The sequence below is a fragment of the Equus caballus genome, chromosome 30 (genome assembly GCF_041296265.1).
Source record: "Equus caballus isolate H_3958 breed thoroughbred chromosome 30, TB-T2T, whole genome shotgun sequence".
Lineage (NCBI taxonomy): Eukaryota > Metazoa > Chordata > Mammalia > Perissodactyla > Equidae > Equus > Equus caballus.
Genome location: NC_091713.1, coordinates 8944960 through 8972130, shown reverse-complemented (window position 1 = coordinate 8972130; position 27171 = coordinate 8944960). Strand labels below are relative to the sequence as shown.

General features: G+C 36.9%; 1 protein-coding gene across 15 annotated transcripts in view; it reads left to right on the top strand.

Moving 5' to 3' along the window:
- The window catches only part of CATSPERE (catsper channel auxiliary subunit epsilon), a 263745-nt gene that overhangs the window by 45258 nt on the left and 191316 nt on the right, over window positions 1–27171 (top strand). For 12 of the 15 annotated variants that reach the window (XM_070255679.1, XM_023632530.2, XM_070255686.1 and 9 more), the window contains 3 exons: window positions 10566–10639; window positions 10936–11002; window positions 17352–17422. In XM_070255679.1, coding sequence (XP_070111780.1) covers window positions 10566–10639; window positions 10936–11002; window positions 17352–17422 — 212 coding nt within the window. Of the gene's footprint in view, window positions 1–10565; window positions 10640–10935; window positions 11003–17351; window positions 17423–26385; window positions 26575–27171 lie in introns of those variants that run through there. The other 3 variants (XM_070255691.1, XM_070255692.1, XM_070255685.1) reach the window with 3 other exon arrangements.

Below are 27171 nucleotides of genomic sequence, written 5' to 3'. Positions count from 1 at the left end.
TAAATTCCCCGTTAGAGAGATTTATATATAAACTTGGTAATTTCTACAAAACTTGTTCTCAGTTTTGAATGCACATTTTTAAAACTTTTTATTATGGAAAAATTTAACCCTGCACAAAGGTATAGAGGTTAGCATAATTTAAACATACACAAAAAGTATGGAATTTATTATATTATACTTAATAAGCCCCTATATACCCCAAACCCAGCTTCATTATTACCAGGTCATGGCCAATCTTGTTTCATTGACTCTACCACCCACTTTCTCCCCTTCTGTATTATTTTGAAACTATCCCAGACATATCATTTCATCCACAAATATTTCAGTGTTTGTCTTAAAATGACAGGATGCTTAAATTAAAAAAACCAAACACCATGATCTCAGCCATGGCTTTTAGTCAAGAAAATGAAATAAAATGCATCCACATTGGAAAGGGAGAAAGAAACTACCTATATGCAGATGGCATAATCTTCTACAGACGTATTGTAGAAAGCCTCGAAGAATCCACTAAAACCTATTAAAACAACTAAGTGAGTGTAGTAATTTCATATGATAATTCATGTGGAATTTCACATGGAAATTCAAGAGAACCAGAATACACAAAACAGTCTAGAAAAAGAAGAGCAAAGTTGGAAGACGCAGTTCTTGGCTTCAAAACTTACTACAAAGCTGCAGTAATTGAGTCACTGTGGGATAAGCATAATGATAGGAAAACAGATCCATGGAACAGAGTTGAGATTCCAAAAAATAAAACCTCATATTTATGGTCAATTGATTTTTGACAATGACACCAAGAAAATTCAATGGGAAAAGAATAGTGTTTTCAACAAATGGTGCTGGGACAACTAGATATCCACATGAAAAAGAATAAAAATGGACCCCTACTTCAGACCATATGTAAAAAATTAACTCAAAATGGATTGAAGACCTAAATATAAGATCTAATACTATAAAACTCATAGAAGAAATCATAAAGAAAAGTCTTCATCATCTTGGATTAGGCCATGGTTTCTTAGATGTGACACCAAAACACAAATAACAAAAGAAAAAATAAATTGGACATCCTCAAAGTTAAAAACTTTAGTGCTTCTAAGGGCATCATCAAGAAAGTAAAAAGACAATCCTGAGAATAGGAGAAAATTTTTGTGAATCATGTATCTGATGAGAGATTTGTATCTAGAATATATAAAGAAGTATTGTAATTCAATAATAAAGTCAAACAAACCAATTTTTTAAAAAATTGACAAAGAATCTGAATACACATTTCTCCAAAGAAGATATCAGAATGGCCAATAAGCCCATTTCCCATTAGGGAAATGCAAATGAAAACTACAATGAGATACCCACTTAGAAGGCTATAATCTAAAAGACAGATAATAAAAAGTAATACTGAGGATGTGGAGAAATTGGAACCTTCGTCCATTGCTGCCAAATGTCAAATGGTGCATCCACTTTGGAAAACAATCTGATAGCTCTTCAAATTATTAAACATAGAGTTACCATATAACCCACCAATTCCATTTCTAGGTACATTTCAAGAAAAATGAAAACATGTCCCCACAAAAACTCATACATGAACATTAATAGAAGTATTATTCATAATAGCACAAAAGTGGAAACAACCCAAATGTTCATCAAATGACGAATGAATATATAAAATGTGGTATATCCTCATAATGGATAATTATATATTTATTTGGCAATAAAAAGGAATAAAGGACTGATATGCTACAGTATGGATGAACCTTGAAAACATGCTAAGTGGGAGAAGCCAGACACAAAGGACCACATATATATGATTCTATCCATATGAAATGTTCAGAATAGGCAAATCTATATGGACAGAAAGTATACTAATGGTAGCCTACGGCTGGGAGGTATGGAGGTGGTGACCCCTAAAGGGATGCAGGGGTTTTTTGTAGAATGTAAAAATATTCTAAAACTTACCATAGTGATGGTTGCACAACTCTGTAAATATACTAAAAACCATTGAATTGTACATTTTACATGAGTGAGTTGTACAGTATGTGAATTATATCTCAATAAAGGTGTTTTACAAAATCATAACCACAAATTAATAGTAATTCCTTAATATCATCAAATATCTAGCCAGTGTTCAAACTTCCAATTGTCTTTTTTTTTTTTTTTTTTAAAGACTGGCACCTGAGCTAACAACTATTGCCAATCTTTTTTTTTTCTTTTCTGCTTTATCTCCCCAACCCCCCCCCCCCCACACACACACAGTTGTATATCTTAGTTGCAGGTCCTTCTAGTTGTGGGATGTGGGATGCCGCCTCAACGTGGCCTGACGAGCGGCGCCATGTCCGCACCCAGGATCCGAACCCTGGGCCGCCGCAGCGGAGCGCTCGAACTTAACCACTCGGCCACTGAACTGGCCCCCAATTGTCTTGTAAATGTCATTTTTTGTTTGTTTATGTAAATCAGAGTCCAGATAAGATCCAGTTTGTTTATGTAAATCAGGATCAAGATTATCTGGGGTTTTTATACATGATTATTAGTTTATTTATCTCTTTAATTCCTTTTGTAAAAGGCAGGTTTACTGAGGTATGTACATACAATAAAATGTACTCCTTTTAAGCATATAGTTTGATGAGTTTCGACAATGCATAAAATAGCATACTCACCACAATAATCAAGATATAGAACACTGATATCGCCCAGAAAGTTCTCTCATGCCCTTTGCAGTCAATCCTTGCCCTTCTCATCTTCAGCTGCTGGCAACCACCAATCTGTTTCCTGTTCTTGTAGTTTGTCTTTTTGAGATAGTCATATAAATGAAATCACATATAGCCATTTTGGGTCATTTTTCTTTCACTTAGTCTGGTGCTCTCAGATTCATCTATAATATTGTGTACATGGGTACTTCATTCCTTTTTATTGCTGAATAGTATTCCATTGCATTCATATATCACAATTTGTGTATACATTCATTTGTTGATGAACATTTGGGTTGTTTCCAGTTTGGGGCTATTTTGACTGTAACTTCTGTGAACATTCATGTACATATGTGTGGACATATATTTTTATTTCTTTTGGTTAAATACCTAGGAATGGGATTATTATATTCCAAGGATATATTTAAATAAAGAAGAAACTACAGAACTGTTTTCTAAAGTAGTTGTACCATTTTGCATTCCCATCAGTAGTGAATGAGAGTTCCTGATATTCCACATCCTCATCAGCATTTAGTCTTGTCAGTGTTTTGGATTTTCATCATTCTAATAGTTGTGGGGTCATATCTCATTGTTTTAATTTGCAGCTCCCTGATGACATATGATGTTGAACATCTTTTCATATGCATATTTGTCATCTACATATCTTCTTTGGTGAGGTGCCTGTTCAGATCCTTTGTCTATTTTTCTTGTTTGTTTGCTGAGGAAGATTTGCCCTGAGCTAACATCTGTTGCCAATCTTCCTCTTTTTCCTTGTGCAAGATTCACCCTCAGCTAAAATCTGTGCCAGTCTTCTTCTATTTTGTATATGGGTCACTGTCATAGTGTGGCCACCAACGAGTGGTGTAGGTCTGTGCCCAGGAACCAAACCTGGGACACCAAAGTAGAGCATGCCAAACTTAACTACTAGGCCATGGGGCTGGCACCCACTTTGTCCATTTTTTAAATTGGGTTTTTGTTTTCTAATTGTCCAACTTCAAGAGTTTTTTGCATATTTTGGATACTAGTCCTTTATCAGATGTGAGTAGTTTTGCAAATATTTTCTCCCAGTCTGTGGGTTATCTTTCATTCTCTTAACAGTGACTTTCACAAAGCAGAAGTTTTTAATTTTAATGAAGTCCAATTTATCAAATTTTCTTCCATGGATCATGCCTTTGGTGTTCTATCTACAAAGTCATTGACAAACCCAAGGTCACCTAGGTTTCCTCCCATTACTTTATCGTTAGTCTGTCTGGGTCACCTTTTTCTTTGAGTGTTCCTCTTTTACACAGCATGTATTGCATCTTGCTTTGTTTATATGACTGTTATCTTTGCTCTCAAGTCTCTTATTTTATCTTATAATTATGCGCATTATATTTACTGTTTCTCTGCCTGGTTATTTTCTCTCTCCTTTAAAAAAAAGTCTTTCTGTATTTAGGAAGGATTGTATTTTCATCTTAGTTGTTACCTAGTACTTGCATCTTTTGAACAACTTTAGTGCCCTGCTCTCTTATTTACTCTTCTTACTATCTGGTTTCTCACTTTTTAATGGTATCATTTAATTTCCACCTATTCCCTGGTCAGCATTCAATGAGTTTGTTCTACTTTCCTTTATCCATCTCCTTCTTCCTCCCAAATTTTTAGTTGCATTATTTCTACTTGGTTAGAATATACCTTTATATATTATCCTTTGCCTTTATCTCCACATGTTAATCTTTTATCTACAATCAAATATATTAGTGCTCACCATCAATCCTTTTGCCTGTTACCTGAGTCATGTCTTGGTTTGACGAAGTTCATCCTATACTCCAGTACAGTTGTTGGCAAACTTTTGCTGTACTTGCTATATAGTATATATTTTAGGCTTTGCAGATCAAATGATCTCTATTGCAACTACGTAACTCAGCTGTTGTAATATGAAAGCAGCCATATGCACTAAATAAAGAAATTGCATGTGGCCATATTATTATAAAATTTTATTTACAAAATAAGGTGGTTTTGGACTTGGTACACAGGCCATAGTTTGCTGACCCTAATCTAGTAGATTCTTCAGAAAGGGATCCTAGGTATAGCATTTCCTGAATTCTTGTTATTAAAAGTGGGTTTTTTCTGTGGCCTTAAAAGGGGAGCTTGGCTGGATATAAGGTCTTGGGTTCATACTTTCATTCCTTGAGTTACCTTCCTTTGTATGTTGCTTCAGAAAATTCTGATGATCTTGTATCCTATTTGATGTTTTTGTTGGGAAGCTTAAGGATTTTTCTTTATCTTTAAAGTCTAACAGATTTACTCAAATATGTTTCAGAGTTGACCTTTAAAGATCAATTTTTCCAGGTACAGGTGATGCCTTTTTATGTATATATTCAGATCGTCTTTTATTTGTGAAACGTTTTCTTAGTTACAAATTTAAATGTTAGTTCTGTTTCATTGTTTTATTTTTCAATTTCAGAGACTCCAATTACACACGTGTTGGATTTTATTTGTCTGTCTTCCATTTCAATCACTTTCTCCCTGGTTCCTTTTTTTTCTTGACTTATTTCACTTATATTCTCTTGACTGTTTTTTTGTTTTTGCCCTTCTCCAATGTCTTTTATGCAATTTTCATTCAAATATAATCTCCCATGGGTATCTTTTAATTTAGCCTTCATTTCCTTTACAATCACCTGTTTCATTTCCTAGTTCAACTCTTTTTTTATTTTTATTTGCAGCTCATTTCTGTTCCTAGTTTGTGAATTTTTAATTCAAGATTTTTCTTTCAGTTATCACCAAATTCTTGTTTGGGGATATTTAATTCAAGTTAGGACGTTAGTTTGCAATTTTCTTCTGCTTTGTGGTTGATGTTTTGAAGGCAATTTTTTTTTTTTTTTTTGGTGAAAAAGTTTAGCCCTGAGCTAACATCTGTTACCAATCTTCCTCCTTTTGCTTGAGGAAGATTGTCCCTGAACTAACATCTGTGCCAGTCCTCCTCTATTTTGTGTATGGGACACCACCACAGCATGGCTTGATGAGTGGCGTGTAGGTCCATGCCTGGGATCCAAACCCGCCAACCCCAGGCCACCAAAGTGGAAGGTGCAAACTCAGCTACTACACACCAGCCCAGCCCCTGAAGGCAATTTTATTGACTCAAATGTTTTGATTTTCATTTTCTATTCTCTTAGAGTAGTTTGTATAGATAAAGACTACTTATATCTATGAATGACATGGACAGGTTGGCAGCTTGGTTTGGTTTAAAAGATTCCTAGTTAAGGTTTATTTTCTTCTTTCATTATAGCAAAGTGCAGTTTCTTTAATTGAGGGTGTTGTATTTTCCTTTGATTGGGAGGGGACTTGTAATGTCCTAAATTTCCCCCTCTTGATTCTTTTTCCCTTCACTACTCACTCTCCAAATGGTGTCTCTTCTTTCCTTTTATCTTCTTCTCTTGAGAAGTGATGCCTTTCTCAGGCTCACACCTCAAGTCTCACACACTTTTAATTCTCTTCCTCCGAGTCAGTGCTCTGATCTTGGAGGAGTCTTTTTGCAGTATTTTTGCACTTAGGGTATACTTTCTCTTTCTGTCAGTGATTTTAATTCAGTCCTAACCTTTCGTTCCTGTCTTTTCTCCTCCTTTTCTCAGGAGCCCTCTTACTTTCCACAGAGGATCATGACAAGAGCTTGAGTGAGAGCTCTGCTAAAAATTGTTTATTTTCCACTTACAGGTTGTTTGAGGTTTTAGTGTGCTGCTTCTTCTTGTTATGCTGTAATGTAGAATTTTCTTGGTTTTATTTGTTGATCTGCATAGTTTTTTTGGAAATGTATGGAGAGAGTCAACCTTACATGGCCACCGTTACCTGGGCTGACCATAATTCTCCCACCACTCATGTTTTGATACATTGTCAGAGTATAGTCATTAGCAACTATATTCCTTTTTTTATAGTCAGCATGTAGACATAGTTCTACAGAAAAATTCGTATTTAATACTTAGTATCAGTCCTTGTGTTGATGTCTCTGCAATCATTTTGGTGATCTGAAGCTCTTTTTCTAGTGGATTCCTCAGGAAGGGCTCAGAGGAACAATATTTCCTGAGTTATTTTATGGTCATAAGAGCTTAGCTATGGCCTTTATATCTAAAAGTTGGTGTATCTTGATATAAAAATTATTGGCTAATGTTTAATTTCCTTTTATATGTATTGCTTTGTTGTCTCTGACATAAAGAGTTGCTTCTGAAAAGTCTGGTGGAAATCTTAATTTCTTTTCCTTGTTCTTTTTGTCAAGATCCCCAAGGGGTTTCTTTTTATGTCCAGTGCTTTTATTAATGACTGTCCTGGGTTGCTTTTTAAAAAATCATTCTTAATTGTTTTCCCAGGTATGAGCTGTGTGCTTTCAATGTGTTGTTTCAAGTTCATTTCACATATTATTTTTGAATTATAGTTAATGTTAACATTATTGTTCTGTTCCAAACACTGATTTTCTTCTTCAGAATCTCCAACTATACATATGATTTTATTTGCTTATCTTTTATATTTGTCATTTACTCTTGAATCACTTTTTATCTTTTTTATTTTTAAAAACCTCCTATTTATCTCAAGGCCTTATCTATTATGTTTCTTCACAATTGTGTTTCTTCTAATTTAGTTCATTTCTGATATGACTTTTTCTTTTATTTCTATTTTTTCCTGAGTTATAGCTTATTTAGTGAGTTTCAAATTCTGATTTATATTATTCTTTTATAACTTGTATCATTTTCTTATTTATTTTGCCTCATTTTGAAATAGCAGGTGTATCAGTCAATGGTTCTCCAGAGAAACAGAACCCATAGAATTTATACATGTGTATATTAAGAGACTTATTTTAAGAAAGTGGCTCATGTGATTGTGGGAACTGGCAAGCCTAAAATCTTTAGGTCAGGCCCGCAGGCTGGAAACTTAGGTAAGAGTTAATAGTGCAGTCTTGAAGCAGAATTTCTTCTCCAGGAAACCTCAGTTTTGCTCTGAAAGCTTCCAGCTCATTGGAAGAGGCTCCACCCATATTATCAAAGGTATTCTCTTTTACTTAAAGTCAACTGCTTGCAGGCACAAACTACATCTATAAAATACCTTCACAACAAAATCTATATTAGTATTTGATTAAATGACTGGGTACTATAATCTAGGCAAGCTGACAAATAAAACTAGTCTTCACATTCAGTTATAGCTTTCCTTTATTTATTGAGTATATTCTTACAGAGATGTTATTATGCTTCTTATTCTCTTCTTTTTCTTAACTATGTGAGATTTGACTGTGATTCTCTTTCTGTTGCTCATGTTTTCACATGAAATTAATTTTCCTGATTTTAAGGAGGGAGGGGTGGGTTAAAATAACTGTTCTAACTTCACGGCTCTAGAGTTAACCCCTCTGTTGTTTGGTAAAGTGTCCAAAAATAAGGCTAAAAGTATCTGAGGTCTCCAGGTTCTGTTTCCCTCCATCATTCATCTGTCGTTTCTCTTTGTCCTTGTTGTCGCTTTCCAGCTCAGTTGGGACTCTTTTTCCCTGTATCTCTCTTCTTTGTGGCTCTTTGTCCTGGAGGCATCTTTGGAGCTCACGGGCCCTCCTCTTGCTCTTCCAGACACCATTGTGGCCTCTCGCACTCACCTAGAGATGGAAAGGGCAGAAGCCCTTTGCTTAGGGCTGCCGTCCTCAGACTGGCCGCCATGGTTTCCACTGAATGCCTGTCGCTGGTGTGGGTGCTCTCTTCTAAGCCCTGTCATGTTTGTTTTCTCTTGCTTCCTTATGCTGATATCACATGAGGCTGGTAGTTTTAGCTGGTTTGTTTAATTCACGTATATTTTGGGATTTTGAGGGATACTTTGTCACTGAGTTTCATTGCTGACGTTGTCCAGTGTTTTTTTCTTTCTTTTTTTTTTGGTGCTATCTTATTTGTTCTCTCTGTGTTTATAAGGAAATTTGAGTAGATTAAAAAACGACATCACTACTAACCTTTCCCAATTTGTTTTCTTTTGTAAATCCCTATTTTTTCCCCTTTTTAAAAATATCCAAGCTTTTAGTTTTTTGGGGGTTTTCTCTGTTGTTATTTTATTGGTATCTTACACTGAAAACTGAGTTTATTCACTTTCAAACCACCTTACTTCTTTTGTATATATTTAAGGCTATAAGTTTCCTTTTAGGGCCTGTTTACACTATACACTACAAGTTCTGATAATATCAAATGCTTTTATTGTTTATTTATAAATATTTTGTAATTTCCATTGTGTTTTTTTTTGAAAGACGAGCTTCTTTTTTTTTTTTAAAGATTTTATTTTTTTCCTTTTTCTCCCAAAAGCCCCCCAGTACATAGTTGTATATTCTTCGTTGTGAGTCCTTCTAGTTGTGGCATGTGGGACGCCGCCTCAGCGTGGTTTGATGAGCAGCGCCATGTACGTGCCCAGGATTCCAACCAACGAAACACTGGGCCGCCTGCAGCAGAGTGTGCGAACTTAACCACTCCGCCATGGGGCCAGCCCCTCCATTGTGATTTTTGCTTTATCCCATGAACCATTCAGAAGTACAGTTTCTCTTTAAAAAAAGATTATAAATATCCTAAAAATCTTTCTGGCTAACTTTATAAGAAACTCTAATTTTATTTCATTAATATCAAAGGGCATAATATGTGTGATAATAATTCTTTGAGATTGACTAAGACTGCTTTTGTAAATGTTGTCAATTTTGGTAAATGTTCTATGTGAGACTGAAAAGAATATATTTAATATTGGTTAATTTTAGGACTATATATGTTATGTTAGGAATATATAATACTACCTTTTTTTTCAGGCTTATCTATAGTTTAAAACAAGTGTGTTAAAAATCTACCACTGTATTTGTGCCTTTTAAAATGTCTTCTAGGGGCTGGCCCCGTGGCCTAGTGGTTAAGTTTGGCATGCTCCACATCAGTGGCCTGGGTTCAGTTCCCGGGCATGGACCTATGCCACTCATTGGTAGCCGTGCTGTGGCAGTGACCCACATAGAAAACAGAGGGACATTGGCATAGATGTTAGCTCAGGGCAAATCTTCCTCAAGCAAAAAGAGGAAGATTGGCAACAGGATTGCCTCAGGGACAATCTTACTCAGCAAAAAAAACCCAAAATGACTTCTAGTAATTCTTTCAGATTTTGCTTGATTTCAGGGTTATTTTATATCTTCTGGTGAATTTTTCTCTTTTTTCTTCTTATACACTGTCATTAATCCTATAATATGAAATCTATGAGACAACTGGTATTCTAGTCCCCTTTTTGTGAGTAAAAACACTGAAGCAATATTTATATATGTATATCTCCATAAAAAGTATACATATGTATGTGTAAATAATGTTTATGTAACAGTATCAGAAGGTGAAATTGGGTTCCAGCTTGGCTGAAGAAGAGGACGAATGTTGAGACTAAGACTGATGATGTTACAAAGTGGGTCAGTATTCTTTGAGAGAGGAAGGAAGGAACTTACAAATGAAAGAATGTGGAAGCAGGAAAAAACGTAGAAATAAGGAAAATGTGACTGATGAAAGTTACAATGATAGAGTCAGTACTGTGTGAATAATGGAATCTCAGAATTTTAAATTACTTGTTTTTAAGTGAAGGACCATGTCTCATTTATCTTTTTTTATCCTCAGAAGCTACTGGAGTACCAGTCACCTCCTAGGCACTTAGATTATTTTTGAAGTGAAATAAAATAAAAATCATAGTTTTTCAGAAGAGACTACTGAAGTATCCCAGAAAGGTTAGGTTACTTTTCCTTTGTTGTATTACTTTGTACAGTTACAAAGGAATCAAATTTTAGTTATTCTCTCTTTAAATAATAAGGACCCAGAAAATTGAAACTTACATCTGAACAATGAGATGAAAATTTTAGAACAGATTTTTTGTCTGAACTCTTTTACTTTCTTTTTTTAGATTAAGTTAGAGTATGAAGGAACGTTATTTTCTGAGTGGAGTGTGCCAGGAACTTGTTCTATGAAAAATAAAAGGTAAGATTTTTGCTGTGAATGTCAATGTATGTGTGTATTTACATGCAAAAAAGCATTCATATAGTGTGGACATTCAGATTTGAGACTGTAATTTAATGTAAATTTCTTCCCATTAAATAGATGTGAAAAGAAAGACAAAATCACTTTAAAAATAGAAGTAAAATATTGCTATATTTAAAAATTTTTCTTATTAGCATACAATTCAAATTTTTAGGCTTAAAAAATAGTAGGGGAATTTTTATTAATCTCATTTGCATCTATTCTTATTTCTCTTTTCTGTCCTTTTTGATTGCTAGATCACCCAAGACAGAACTGCGTTGTCCTCCTGGTATTCAGATTATAAAACCAATTGTGACAGGCCCAGTAAGTTGATTTTAGTGATAACTTATGAAATCGTTTTTTAAAACTGAGGTAACATTGGCTTATAACATTACATAAATTTCAGGTGTACATCATTATAGTTTGATTTCTGTGTAGACTACATCATGTTCACCACCCAAAGTCTAATTACCATCTGTCACCACACACATGTGTCCTGTCATCCCTTTCACTCTCCCCTTTCCCCCTCTCCCTCTGGTAACCACCAATCTAGTCTCTGTATCTATGTGTTTGTTTGTTGTTTTTATCTTCCACGTAGGAGTGAAATCATATGGTATTTGGCTTTCTCCGTCTGACTTATTTCACTTAGCATAATTCTCTCAAAGTCCATCCATGTTGTTGCAAATGGCAAGATTTCATCTTTTTTTTTTATGGCTGAGGAGTATTCCATTGAGTATATATACCACATCTTCTTTGTCCATTATCCATTGATGGTCACTTAGGTTGTTTCGGAGTCTGGGCTATTGTGAATAATGCTGCAGTGAACATAAGGGTGCATAGATCTCTTTGGATTGTTGATTTCATGTTCTTTAGATAGATAACAAGAAGTGGAATAGCTGGATTGTATGGTATTTCTCTTTTTAATTTTTTAAGAAATCTGCATACTATTTTCCATAGTGACTGCACCAGTTACATTCCCACCAGTAGTATATGAGGGTTCTCTTTTCTCCACATCCTCTCCAACACGTGTTATTTCTTGTCTTTTTAACAATAGTCATTCCAATTGGCATGAGACGATATCTCACTGTAATTTTGAATTGAATTTCCCTAATAATTAGTAATGTTGAACATCTTTTCATGTGTCTGTTGGCCATCTGTATACTTTCTTTGGAAAAATGTCTGTTCAGATCCTCTGCCCATTTTTTAATTTAGTTGTGTGTTTTCTGTTGTTGAGATGTATGATTTCTTTATATACTTTTGATATTAATCCCTTATCAGATATATGATTTGCAAATATCATCTCCCAATTATTAGGTTGTCTTTTCATTTTGTTGATGGTTACCTTTGCTGTACAGAAGCTTTTAAGTTTGATATAGTCCCATTTGTTTATTGTTTCATTTGTTTCCCTTGCCTGGGGAGGCAAAATATTCAAAAAGGTACTGCCAAGACCAATGTTGAAGAATGTACTGCCTATGTTTTTCTTCTAGGAATTTTATGGTTTCAGATCTTACATTCAACATATGAAATCCTGAATAACCATCCATGTTACATTTAATTTTGCCTTTTTTTGAGCTTTCAACCTAATTTAACCTGTTTTATATAGTATAAATTGTAACTATAAATGAGATATTTTAAAATTATTATCAATGTCACTAATTTTTACATGTTATGTTATGAAATGAGATATGATTTTTACCTTAGCCTTTTTGTTAATAAGTATTTTAAAGCCCCAGTTACAACCTTAATGATAATAGTACTCCCAGCTGAGTGGATCTCATGTTATGTACTCTTATGACAATACCCAGAATTAAGAGCCATTTCTAGCAGATTTGTTTTTAATCCACTATATTGTCTTCAATTCAAGAAAGCATATGTGAATGCAAATAAATGAGAATGGTGTTGAATCCTCTCTAGTTTACAAAAAAAGTAAAGCATTTTAAATAATTGGGACTTTATTAATTAGTAACAAAGTACTGTCGACACACCTCACAGCTGAGGTTCCTACACAAGTGTCTAAAGCCACTAATCTAGAGACTCATTGTGACAAATCCCGCCTTTAAACTTTAGAACTTGTGCCTTCTTTTTATTTAATAATATTATTTTCAGGGAACAAGTAGACAGTGATATAGGAGAGGCCAGATAAATATTAATTCATTTTTTAATCCCTATAGAGCAAAAAATATTTGAATTTGGCTTTTTGAGTTTACAAGTGTCTACCAGTTTCAAGAACACAACTCCTGAGGAAGTAAAGGATTTCTTTCCCTTTTGTTCTATGTTGGAAACCATATAAATGTGTAATGTTATGTAAAAAATATGCATACACAAATATGTGCATATATAGGAATATCTTTGTTATTTATGTATAGTGTCATCAGATCTTACAACCTTTAAGAAGGAATATGAGACTTTTGAAATACACTCAAAAGCACTCACTTATAACAATGAAAAATATCTCCAGGCTTTGCTACAAGTCCCCTGGTGAGCAAAACATCCCTGGTGGAAAACCATTAAATGAGAAAATTAATCGAATTGTGTATTGGTGAGAAAGACTGTACAGGAAACTCACCATTTTTCTTTATACACTCACAGAGAACACTTCTGTGACCAGGTGCGTGTGGTGGGGATGGTTACATACTGACCAATTCTCTAACACCAGGTGGGTGTCCTACAATTTAAAGTTCTGGCACTGTCTACCTGGAGTTAATGTCACATATCACAAGTTAAGGGATCAGTCCCACCAGACCACCCCCACTTCAGATGCCAATCACAAGTCCCAGGTTTTCACCTGTACTTCTGACTGACTGGCTATAACTCCAGATTCCCACAGCCTTCTCCTTAGGCTCAATAATTTGCTAGAAGAACTCACAGAACTCAGGGAAACACATTTTCCTGTTATAATAAAGGATATGATAAAGGATGCAGATGAACAGCCAGATGAAGAGGTATATATGGCAAGGTCCAGAAGGGTCCTGAGTGCAGAAGCTTCTGTCTTCGAGAGTTGGGGCGCGTGACCCTGCCAGCACGTGCACGTGTCCACCAACCTGGAAGCTCTCCGAATCCCATGCTTTAGGATTTTCGTGGAGGCCTCATCACGTAGTATTAACTGACTTTCCAGCCCCTCCCCTCTCTCCAGAGGATGGGAGCTTCAGCTGAAAGTTCCAAGCTTCTAATCCTGGCTTGCTCTTTCTGGTGACCAGTTCCCTATCCAAGAGCCCACCCGGAATTGCCTCATTAGAACAAAAGGGATTTAGGAGCACTTGTGTCAGACACCCATATTACTCTGGAAATTACTAGAGTTTTAAGAGTCTATGTCAGGAACTGGGGTCAAAGACCAAATGTTATATATATATATATCACATCTTTTGCCCACCCTCCTCCCCCATTCCCCTATGGTAACCACCAATCCAATCTCTGTTGCTATGTGTTTGTTTGTCATTGTTTATATCTTCTACTTGTGAGTGAAATCATATGGTATTTGACTTTCTCCTTCTGAATTATTTCACTCAGCATAATACCCTCAAGGTCCATCCATGTTGTCACAAATGGCTGGATTTCGTCATTTCTCATGGCTGACTAGTAGTCCATCGTGTATAAATACCACATCTTCTTTATCCATTTGTCCCTTGATGGGCACCTAGGTTGCTTCCAAGTCTTGGCTATTGTGTATAATGCTGCAATGAACATAGGGGTGCAAGTATCTTTATGCCTTTATGTTTTCAAGTTCTTTGGATAAATACCCAGCAGTGGGATAGCTGGATCATATGGTAGATCTAGTCTTAATTTTCTGAGGATACTCCATACTGCTTTCCATAATGGCTGCACCAGTTTTCACTCCTACCAGCAGTGAACAAGGGTTCCCTTCTCTCCACACCCTCTCCAACATTTGTTGTTTCCTGTCTTGTTAATTATAGCCATTCTGACCAGAGTGAGATGATACCTCATTGTAGTTTTCATTTGCATTTCCCTGATAGCTAATGATGTTGAGCATCTTTTCATATGCCTGTTGGCTATCCGTATATATTCTTTGGAGAAATCTCTGTTCAGATCTTTTGCCCGTTTTCTAATTGGATTGTTGGTTTTTTTGTTGTTGAGATGTATGAGTTCTTTGTATATTTTGGATATTAACCCCTTATCTGATAAATGGTTTGCAAATATCTTCTCCCAATTGTTAGGTTGTCTTTTCGTTTTGTTGATGGTTTCCTTTGTTGTGCAGAAGCTTTTTAGTTTGATGTAGTCCCATTTGTTCATTTTTTCTTTTGTTTCCCTTGCCTGGTCAGACATGGGACTTGAAAATATGCTGCTCAGACCGACGTCAAAGAGCGTACTCCCTATGTTTTCTTCTAGAAGCTTCATGGTTTCGGGTCTTACATTCAAGTCTTTAATCCATTTTGAGTTGGTTTTTGTGCATGGTGTAAGGGAATGGTCTACTTTCATTCTTTTACATGTGGCTGTTCAGTTTTCCCAACACCCTTTATTGAAGAGACTCTCCTTTCTCCAACGTATGCTCTTGGCTCCCTTGTAGAATATTAGCTGTCCATAATGTGTGGGTTTACTTCTGGGCTCTCGATTCCATTCCATTGATCTGTGTGTGTGTTTTTGTGCCAGTACCATGCTGTTTTGGTTACTATGGCTTTGTAGTATATTTTGAAATCAGGGAGTGTGATACCTCCAGCTTTATTCTTTTTTCTCAAGAATCCTTTGGCTCTTCAGCGTCTTTTGTTGTTCCATATAAATTTTAGGATTCTTTGTTCTATTTCTGTAAAAATTGTTGTTGGAACTTTGATAGGGATTGCGTTGAATCTATAGATTGCTTTAGGAAGTATGGACATTTTAACGATGTTAATTCTTCCAATCCAAGAGCACAGAATATCTTTCCATTTCTTTGTGTCTTCTTTGATTTCTTTCAAGAATGTTTTATAGTTTTCAGTGTACAGATCTTTCACCTCTTTGGTTAAGTTTATTCCTAGGTATTTTATTCTTTTTGTTGCAATTGTAAATGGGATTGTATTCTTAATTTCTCTTTCTGCTACTTCGTTGTTAGTGTATAGAAATGCAACCGATTTTTGTATGTTGATTTTGTATCCCGCGACTTGACTGTATTTCTGTATTGTTTCTAAAAGTGTTTTAGTGGAATCTTTAGGGTTTTCTAGGTATAAAATCATGTCGTCTGCAAAGAGTGACAGTTTCACTTCTTCTTTTCCAATGTGGATAACTTTTATTCCTTTTTCTTGCCTGATTTCTCTGGCTAGGACTTCCAATACTATGTTAAATAAGAGTGGTGACAGTGGGCATCCTTGTCTGGTTCCTGTTCTTAGAGGGATAGCTTTCAGTTTTTCTCCATTGAGAATGATATTTGCTGTGGGTTTGTCATATATGGCCTTTATTATGTTGAGCTGTTTTCCTTCTACAGCAATTTATTTAGAATTTTTATCATAAATGGATGCTGTATCTTGTCAAATGCTTTCTCTGCATCTATTGAGATGATCATGTGATTTTTATTCTTCATTTTGTCAATGTGGTGTATCACGTTGGTAGATTTGTGGATGTTGAACCATCCCTGCATCCCTGGAATGAAACCCACTTGATCATGATGTATGATCTTTTTAATGTATTGTTGTATTTGATTTGCTAGTATTTTGTTGAGAATTTTTGCATCAATGTTCATCAGTGATATTGGCCTGTAATTTTCTTTTTTTGTGTTGTCCTTGTCTGGTTTTGGTATCAGGATAATGTTTGCTTTGTCGAAGGAGTTAGGAAGCCTCCCCTCCTCTTCAATTTTTTGGAAGAGTTTGAGAAGGATAGGTATTAAGTCTTCTTTGAATTTTTGGTAGAATTCACCAGGGAAGCCATCTGGTCCTGGACTTATATTTTCGGAGGTTTTTGATTGCTGTTTCGACCTCCTTACTGGTGATTGGTCTGTTCATATTTTCCACTTCTTCTTGGTCCATTTTTAGAAGGTTGTATGTTTCTAAGAATTTATCCATTTCTGGTAGATTATCCAATTTGTTGGCATATAGCTTTTCATAGTATTCTCTTATTATCTTTTGTATTTTTTTAAAAAAATTGGCACCTGGGCTAACAACTATTGCCAATCTTCCTTTTTTTTTTTTTTTCAAAGATTGGCACCTGGCCTGACAACTGTTGCCAATCTTTTTTTTTTTTTCTGCTTTATCTCCCCAAACCCCACCCTGTACACAGTTGTATATCTTAGTCGCATATCCTTCTAGTTGTAGGATGTGGGATGCCGCCTCAACGTGGCCTGAAGAGCAGTGCCATGTCCGTGCCCAGGATCCGAAACCTGGGCCGCCGCAGTGGAGCACACGAACTTAACAACTCCACCACAGAGCCAGCCCCTATCTTTTGTATTTCTGAGGTGTCTGTTGTAATCTCTCCTCTTTCATCCTGATTTTATTTATTTAAGCCTTCTCTCTTTTTTTCTTGGTGAGTCTAGCTAAGGGTTCATCATGATAAATTCTTAATATAAAGAGTAGCTAAAGAATTGAACTGGTATTATATGAATATTTATTAGTTCTATTCTGAAATTTATTCATTGTACTTCCTCTAACTTTAGATAATTAATTTAGTTCCTCTGTGACTTTTATGTCTGTGTCCAAATTTGTGTTTATTTAAAGTTAATTTAATATATCATAGTTTCTTTTGCATTTTCTTTTAGGACTTAGAAGAAGAACGCTATTTATCTGTGGACAGTTCTCATACTTGCTTTCTGTGGTATTATAAAGTTATGTAAGTAATGCAATATTGAATACAAAGGTAATTAATGCTTTTGAAGAGTATTTAGCTTTAACTTTTAGTTACTAACCACAAATTCATTATCTACATTATAGTTTCCATATAAGCTTTCATTCACCAATCAGGATATCCTCAAATATATTGCCAAACTAATATTGAAGAAGAAACAGTAAAAATAACAATAGCAACTGCTATTTGAACATATTCTGCTTCTACATGTTCATACTTTATGTAAATATCTCTCTCACTTCTTGTAACAACATAAACATAAACATCATCTTTTTTTATAAGTGAGGAAATGTAATCTTGGATAGTTCAAATAATTTGCACAAAAAAACACAGCTTCTAAAAGACAGCACTTTATGTGACTCTGGTTTTTAAGAGTACAGAGCTCTTTTATTTCTATTACATATATTGTATTCCAAAAGGACTTGTCTTGGATAGCTCTTCAAACTTGTTTTAACATAAGAGTGAATGAACATTAAGAAGGGAAAACTGGTACAAGAAGAAAGAATTAACTGCATTATAAAATCATTCAATAAGTAAAAAGCATCAATGAATCAGAATATTTCTTAGTATCATAGTCAAGGCAGTATTCTAAGCACTGTCTTGTGTGGCCTCTGCTCTCCAGACAACTGTAACATACCCAGTTCTTTTTATCTACTTAACATCCCTTCCTTTGGGGGAACCATGCCTCCCGTATTCTGTGATGAAATTGATAATTTCATGTGATTTGTGTGTCACTAACTCTACAACTCCACATTTCATTGGCCACAGTGATTATTCGAGGACTAGCACATGACCCAGGCAGCAGCTGTCAGAATACTCATATCTTCAGTAAAGCATGGTTGTTGCTGATAGTGTCATTATCCTGGTTCACATGGTTCCTTAAGTCAGATGGCTCTGCAGTTTATGTACAATTTTTGGATTGAAAGTTCTAATAACTAGATTTCAGCAAAGCCCCACCAGGAGTACACATTTAGCCACTCTTCTCTGAATTACTGCCACCTTCCCAGAGTCTTACCAAGAAGCAAGGATTGAGTCTCTGGTACTCATGACACTGGCAGGCTTCTGTCCTTTTTGGGAGTTTGGGAGATGCTAATTACCAGCTTTTCCCCTGTGTGTTTTGAAGACTTGAGAAATAGAAAAGTGAAAATATGGTGATAAAAATTTCTGGTACAGCTGAATTGGAGAATAGAACCTGCCTGTGTTTCCAAATGGGCTACTGTCTACTTCCCTGAGGAGAGTGACCCTGGGAACCATCAGAGAGGAGAATCTGCCAAGAAAGTGTTTATAGGCAGTTTCATGGGTTTCCAGTCTCACTCTGAGCCTCAAGAGCTGGTGAAAGAGACAGGCCTCCAGACTGCTCTGATCCAGATATGCTCCCTACACAAAAGCAAAAACAGAAGGAGAAGCACTTACCCGGGGGGACAGACAGGTTAGCCCAAAAGAGAGAAATCAGTGGGAGCTGTTGTTCTGTTACATAGGTTGTAAAAATGTTCACAATCTATCTCCTGTAAAAATACCATTTCACAAATAAAAATAAAACTAATACCCCTGTATCCATCATACAAATCAAAAAACAAAACCCATTCCCAGGACCTTAGAATCTGCTTTATGTCCATCCTGATCACATCCTATTTATCCCCCAAGAGTTAACCACGATCCTGAATATTGTATAATAAATGATGCCCTTGCTTTTTTAAAAAATAGTTTACCAATAATAACTGATTGTATTAAATCATTTAGTTTTGTCAGTTTTTGAATGTTATTTAAATTGAATGATATTGTATGTATTCATCTGTGGATTCTTTCTCTAAACATTATGTTTTTGATACTCGTCCATGTTTAAACAAGAATCTTTAGTTCTTGCATTGTAACTGCTCGATGGTATTCCATTGTGTGTCTGTTTTTGCTCATTCTGCTGCTGCTGCATTTATTCGCAGCATGGTGCCTTGCTCCTCGAAGTGTGGTCCAAGGACCAGCACACTAGCATCACCTGGGAACTTGTTAGAAATGCAGAATCTCGGGCCTCATTTCAGACCCGTGGGATCATAATCTGCATTTTCACAAGATCCTGCAGCCATTGGTATGGACATTAGTGTTTGGGAAGTATCAATCCAAGGCACACAAATGAAAGTTTCTCTAGGGTATAGACCTAAAAGTAAAATTGCCTAAAAATAGAATATGCTCTGGTTCAACTATATAGGCAAGGCCTAAATGAGTTTTGAAAAGGTTGTCCAAATTTATACTTATGTCGGCAGTAGATGAAAGCTCCTCACCAACACTTACTATCTTTATAATTTTTCTGATCTAGCAGGTGTGGAATTATGTCATTGCACTTTTTAGTTGCATTTCTCTGATTGCGATTGGGCACATTTTCATATACTCACGAGGAATTCTTTTCCTTCTCTGTTAAATGAGCATTTTTACCCATTTTTAAATTATTTTTATGTTCCATAATAATTTTTAAGATTTCATTATATTTTAATTACTAGGACATTATCATATTTGTAGAAATTATTTTATCTTAGTTTATGCAAATTTTCACTTCTTATGATCTCTATTGATAACAGTGGTCCTTACTATTGTAAGTGAATTCATGCACTCTTTCCCTTATCTTTAAATAGATAACATCTTTCGCTACCTCCAAGGTCATAAAATTAGTCTCCTGTGTTGTGTTTTAAAAGTTCTATATAGTTTGCCTGCTACAATTAAGTCCGTAATCCACTTAGAATTAGGTTTTGTACATGCTTTGAGATAGAGATCCAACTTTATTTTTTCTGCAGAAATACTTCATTTTCTCAGACTCATTTGTTGAACAATGTATTTATCTATAATGCCTACTCCTTCATAGATCACGTTTCCATGTATGCGTGGGTTTCTTTCCGGACTGACTGTCCTGTTCAGCTGATCTGTTTTTCTATACTTGAACAAATAGTACATTCTCTTTATTACTATAACTTCATTTTTTAAATCTTGAGAAGTGATAGTGCAAGGACCCACCCCAGTCTGACCCCAACTCTTGTCCTTCTTCAGGAGAGTCTTGTTACGTCTTGGGCCTGGTTTTCCTTCCTATAAATATTTGGAATTGGTGTGTCAAATTCTGCAAGAGCTCTAGTTGGGATTTTTATAATTTGTCTAAATATTTTAATCAATTTGGAGAGTCTTTCTACTCAAGAATAATATATAACCCTCCATGTACTTAGGTCTTTTTGCATGTCTGCCAATAATATTTTGTAATTTTTCATAGAGGTGCCTGGACATGTTTATTTGGACTTACTCCTAGGTACTTTATATTTTTGTTGCTATTATAGTCAATTTTTTTAAATTACATTTTTTAAACTGTTGTATAGAATACAATGTACTTTTTTTTTTTTTAAGATTGGCGCCTGAGCTAACAACTGTTGCCAATCTTTTTTTTCTTCTGCTTTTTCTCCCCAAATCCCCCCAGTACACAGTTGTATATTTTAGTTGTGAGTCTTTCTAGTTGTGACATGTGGGACGCCTGCCTCAGCATGGCCTGATGAGCAGTGCCATGTCCGCATCCAGGATCCAAAGCAGCGAAACCCTCGGCTGCTGAAGCGGAGCTCGCGAACTTAACCACTCGGCCACGGGGTCAGCCCCAGAATACCATGTACTTTTTTTTTTATAAATTTTTTTTTTAAAGATTGGGACCTGAGCAAACAACTGATGCGGGGTCGGTGAGCCGAGGAGTCGAAAGAAAGATTTCTTACACTCTCAAGATCTGGCAGTAGTGCTCTTTTATTTAGAGAATAGAATAGCATGGGGACAGGACCCATGGGCAGTCAGAACTTCTGCTGCTGCTGCCGCTTCTGCTGCCCCCACTGGCATGGGGACAGGGCCCATGGGCAGGCAGAGCCGCTGCTGCTGCCCCTGCTGGCATGGGGACAGGACCCATGGGCAGGCAGAGCTGGTGCGTGGGGACAGGACCCACGGGCAGTCAGAGCTCCTGCTGCTGCCCCAAGTTGAGGGTTAGGGCTAATTTTATAAGGCATGGGTATGTGATTCATCTCTTTACAAGACAAAGAATATGTAAAAAAGTTAAAATGGTATCAGTGCCCGTTTGGTCTGGCCATTTGGCCGTCCCACAACTTTTAGATAAGAATCAAACCGGATTGAGTAAATGGCAGAAGTCACTGCTTGAATTTTATCCTCGGCTAAGGACAAAGGAGGATTTGTGGGGGGGGGGGGGGTCAGTTACATGAGGTTGCCAGACAGTAACCAACTTAAGTTCTTGCCTCTGGCATTGATTAAGAGCTTCTAGAGATAAGACCACCCCCCCTTCTTCCTGGCACAGAGAGGGAGGCATCTTCACAGATAGAGGTTTCCCTTAGAAATGTAAATGTTTCCCAACAAAGGGGCAAACAAATTCCACTCCTTGGAGCCTGAATCTCATCTGTAGTTTTAAAAGTAACCAGCCTAAAATCCTCATCATAAACCGTTTTAAAATTAAGCAGCCTAAAAATCCTCATCACAACTGTTGCCAATCTCCTTTATTTTCTTCTTCTTCTTCTTCTTTTTTTTCTCCCCAAATCCCCCCAGTACATAGTTATATATTTTCATTGTGGGTCCTTCTAGTTGTGGCATGTGGGAAGCCGCCTCAGCATGGCCTGATGAGTGGTGCTGATGCGGGGTCGGTGAGCCGAGGAGTCAAAAGAAAGATGTCTTAGACTCTCAAGATCTGGCAGTAGTGCTCTTTTATTTAGAGAATAGTGTGGAATAGCATGGGGACAGGACCCATGGGCAGTCAGAGCTTCTGCTGCCCCCGCTGGCATGGGGACAGAGCCCATGGGCAGGCAGAGCCACTGCTGCTGCCCCCGCTGGCATGGGGACAGGACCCACGGGCAGTCAGAGCTCCTGCTGCCGCTTCTGCTGCCCCCGCTGGCATGGGGACAGGACCCATGGGCAGGCAGAGCTGGTGCGTGGGGACAAGACCCACGGGCAGTCAGAGTTCCTGCTGCTGCCCCGAGTTGAGGGTTAGGGCTAAATTTAAGGCATAGGTATGTGAGTTATCTCTTTACAAGACAAAGAATATGTAAAAAAGTTAAAATGGTATCAGTGACCGTTTGGTCTGGCCATTTGGTGGTCCCACAACTTTAGATAAGAATCAAACCGGATTGAGTAAATGGCAGAAGTCACCACTTGAATTTTATCCTCGGCTAAAGACAAAGGAGGATTTGGGGGTGGGGTCAGTTACATGAGGTTGCCAGACAGTAACCAACTTAAGTTCTTGCCTCTGGCATTGATTAAGAGCTTCTAGAGATAAGACCATCCCCCCCTTCTTCCTGGCACAGAGAGGGAGGCATCTTCACAGATAGAGGTTTCCCTTAGAAATGTAAATGTTTCCCAACAAAGGGGCAAACAAATTCCACTCCTTGGAGCCTGAATCTCATCTGTAGTTTTAAAACTAACCAGCCTGAAAATCCTCATCATAAGCCATTTTAAAATTAAGCAGCCTAAAAATCCTCATCAGTGCCATGTCCATGCCCAGGATCCGAACTGGTGAAACCCTGGGCCGCAGAAGCAGAGCGTGCAAACTTAACCGCTCAGCCACGGGGCGGCCCTTACAATGCACTTTTGAATTGTCAATGAAAATAATCCATAACCAATCTATAAATGAAAATTTGGGTGAGTTTATTATGAGCTTAAATCTGAGGATTATGACCCGGGGCCTTTCTTCCCGAAGGGAGAAAGGGCACCAAAGAAGTGGGGTGCACAGACTGGTTATATACCCCCAGAGAGGATGTTTCACATAGGATTGAAATGTCCCTTTTACAGTAGTCGTGAGACTGCTCTGTCGGCACAGCGATTGATGGAAACAGCAGGTAGGTCTGCTGTCTTGGTGGACACAGCAGGGTGGCAGTCTGTTGTCTCCAGCTGAGTGGTCACTGGTGAGCTGGGTGGTCAAAGGTGAGTGCAGCAATCAGTTCCTAGCCTAAGGAAAAATGCTTATCCCTAAGGAAATGCTAATGTGGGGGGAAGTTGCACCTTTATGTCAAGGGCCTTTGTTCTGGCCATGGGAAATGTCTAAGCAGATATGCAATGCGTGCTCAATAGCCACAGTCAGGCCCTTTTGGAAAACAAAAACAAAGTCAGGCTGAATTAGGTTTATACCAAATGGCTTCCTCATATACTCCAATATATCCTATTGCTTGCCATTTTTATTTGTCAGAATGTTGATTTTCATATTCAGTAACCTTGCTGAATTCTTATATTCTGATAATTTACTTATATATTCTCTTGGAATTTTTACAAATCATATCACCTGTGAATAATGATGGTTTTGTTTATTCCTGTCCAATAAATATACCTTTTATTCTTTCATTCTTACTGCCTGGCTAGAACATCAAACACGGTTTCCTAGAAGGGTGATAGCAGGACTCCTTGTCTGATTCCTGGCCTCAAAAGGGAGGCTCTCCCTATTTTGTGTAATACTTGTTACAGGCTACTGATGCGGGGTCGGTGAGCCGAGGAGTCGAAAGAAAGATTTCTTGGACTCTCAAGATCTGGCAGTAGTGCCCTTTTATTTAGGGAATAGTGTAGCATGGGGACAGGACCCATGGGCAGTCAGAGCTTCTGCTGCCACCGCTTCTGCTGCCCCCGCTGGCATGGGGACAGGGCCCATGGGCAGGCAGAGCCGCTGCTGCTGCCCCTGCTGGCATGGGGATAGGACCCATGGGCAGGCAGAGCAGGTGCATGGGGACAGGACCCACGGGCAGTCAGAGCTCCTGCTGCTGCCCCAAGTTGAGGGTTAGGGCTAATTTTATAAGGCATGGGTATGTGATTCATCTCTTTACAAGACAAAGGAAAGAACATGAAAAAAGTTAAAATGGTATCAGTGCAGGTGGGGTCTGGTCTTTGGGTGATCCCATGACTTTTAGACCAGAATCAAAGCGGATTAAGTAAAGGTCAGAAGCCACCACCCTAAATCAGTTACATGGGATTGCCAGACAGCAACCAACTTAAGTTCTTGCCTTCCCCATTAAGAGTTTCTAGGGATAAGGTCATCTCTCCTCTTCTTCCTGGTACAGAGAGGGAGGCACCTTTTACAGATAGAGATTTACCTTACAAATGTAAATGTGTCCCAACAAGGGCAAGTTCCATTCCCCAGAGCTTCCCTCCCTGTCCCAGTTTATCAAAAGCAATCAGCCCAAAACAATCCCGATGCCAAAGAGACATATCTTGGGGTGGCCAATTTCAGGTCCCTACAAGCTCATCCACCCTTCCTTCACAAATGCAAATGTCTCTCAAAAGGGCAAGCAAAATTCCAGTCCTCGGAGCCTGCTTCTCATCTGCAGTTTTAAAAGTAACCAGCCTAAAAATCCTCATCATAAACCGTTTTAAAAGTAAGCAGCCTAAAAATCCTCATCACTACGAGTTGACCTTTACCTGGTTGAGGAAGTTCCCTTCTTTTCCAAACTGGTGATGAATTTTTCTTATGAATCAGTGTTGAAATTTATTCAAAGTTTTTTCTGCTTCCACTTAAAAGTTATGTGTTTTTTCTCTTTTACTATGCTAATATGATGAATAACAGTTATCAATATTTCCATATTAAACTAACCTTGTATTTCTGGAAGTGGCCAACTTGGTCTTGATGAATCATCTTTCATAGACATTAGTGGGTTCTGTATACTGTTTATATAATATTATATAATAATAATAATAAATTATTTATAAGTAGAAATAATTATTAAATAAATTTAATAATTCTGTTTAAACTTTAGTTATTTTAAACTTTAAAATCATTTTAAACTGTCTAATGTTCATAGACATAGGTGGGTTCTGTTTACACTACCGCTGTTTGTGGTCTTGTTCTGTTAGCTTTTGTGTGTGCGCATATTCATGAGTGAGAGTGGCCTGTGGTTTCCTCCCTCATACTATCCTTTTCTAGTTTTTGTGTCAAGACTGTGCTAGATTCATCATGTGAGTAGGAGTAGTCATTCTTTTCTATTCTCTGAGAGATTTTGTATAAGATTGGAAACATATGTTCCTTGAGTATTTGATGTAAACTTGCATAGAAATCCTTGGATCTGGATTTGTTTGTGTGTGTGTGTGTGTGTGTGTGTGTGTGTGTGTGTGTGTGTGTGTGCATGCGTGTGTATGTGAGGCGGAAGGTTTCCTAACTATTAATTCAATTTCTTTGATGGCCATAGGGCTATTTTAGAGTTCTAATTCTTGTAAAATCCATTTTTGTTAGTATTTTTCTAGGAGTTTATCCATGTCTTTGGTTATCAATTTTAGTATCAATTTAATGTCATAAAGTTGTCTATAATATCCTTTTATATTTGTTTAACCTTTGAGGTAGTTGTAGTTATGCCTCTCTTTAACATTTCCTATATTTTTATTTGTGCCTTCCTTCTGTTTTCTTGTTCCTCCTAGAGATATTTCTATTTTATTAATCTTTTCAGAGAACTGGCTTTGTTGAGTTTTTCTCTTGTTGTCCATTTTACCTTAACTCATGTTTTTCATTATTTTCTTCTTTGAGTTTGTTTTTCTAAAAGTTATTAAATTGGCTATTTATCCCAGTAGGCTTGAGGCTTTCTTTTTTTCTAACATATGTGTTAAGGGAATAAATTTTCTTCTAGCATCTGTTGAAGAAAAGTCTTTTTCTTGTTTCCTTCTTCTGCCCAAAGCCCTCCAGTAAGTATTCTATATTCTGGTTGTAGGTCCTTCTGGCTGTGCTATGTGGGATGCCGCCTCAGCATGGAATGATGAGTGGTGCCCATGTCCATGACCAGGATCCAAACGGGCAAAACACTGGGCCACTGAAGTAGAGCACACAAACTTAACCACTCGGCCACGGGGTCAGTCCCCATATGAGTCTTTTAAATTATTATTTGGTTATTGAATTCTAGCCTAATTGTATTGTGATCAGAGAAGTGCTGGAATCTAATTTTTGGCCCAGCATGTAGACAATTTTACAAGTGTCTCATGTGTACCTAAAGAAAATATATTTTCCTATTATTGGGTGAAGCATTCTATTCGTGTCCAGTAGGCCAGGTGTGTTGAGTGCACTGTTCAAATCTTCTGTGTGTTTGACTCACTGTCAACTTGATCTATCCATTAAGGAGGGAGCTGTGCTAAAACTTCCCACCATGATGACAGACATGTCACTTTTCCTTGTAAGTACCTACATTTTGCTTTATATTTTGAAGTTATCTTTTAGGCATATATGATTTTAAAATTATTAAGCCCTTTTGAAGAATTGGAACTTTATTTTTAGTGGCCTTTTTTCTTACTTATAATGCTTTTTATTTTTTGCCTTATGTTCTGTTTTGTCATATGGTAATATATTCATGTGTCTTTATCCTTTGATTTTCAATTTTTCTATAAACTTATATTTTAGGTGTTTCATTTGTAAATGATGTAAAACTGGATTTGCTATGTTTTCTAGTATGACAGTCTTTGTCCCTGAATTAGGCAGTTTAGTGCATTTATCTTTAGTGATTACCTATGTATTTAAATTTATATCTATGGTAGAAATAAATGTCCTTTCTATTTACCTTCTTAAAACTCTTTACATCTTTAGAATGTTTTAATTCTAATCATGACTTAGTTAATATTTTCTTTCTTGTCAGTTCTTTTCTCCTTTATTCCTTATTCAATTTTTCTTCATACTTGTTTAGAAATTATAAACTCTATGTCTGTCTAACATGACACTCCAGTAATTTCAACATATATAAAGTCTAAATTTAATCAATACGTTTATTCTTCTCTCA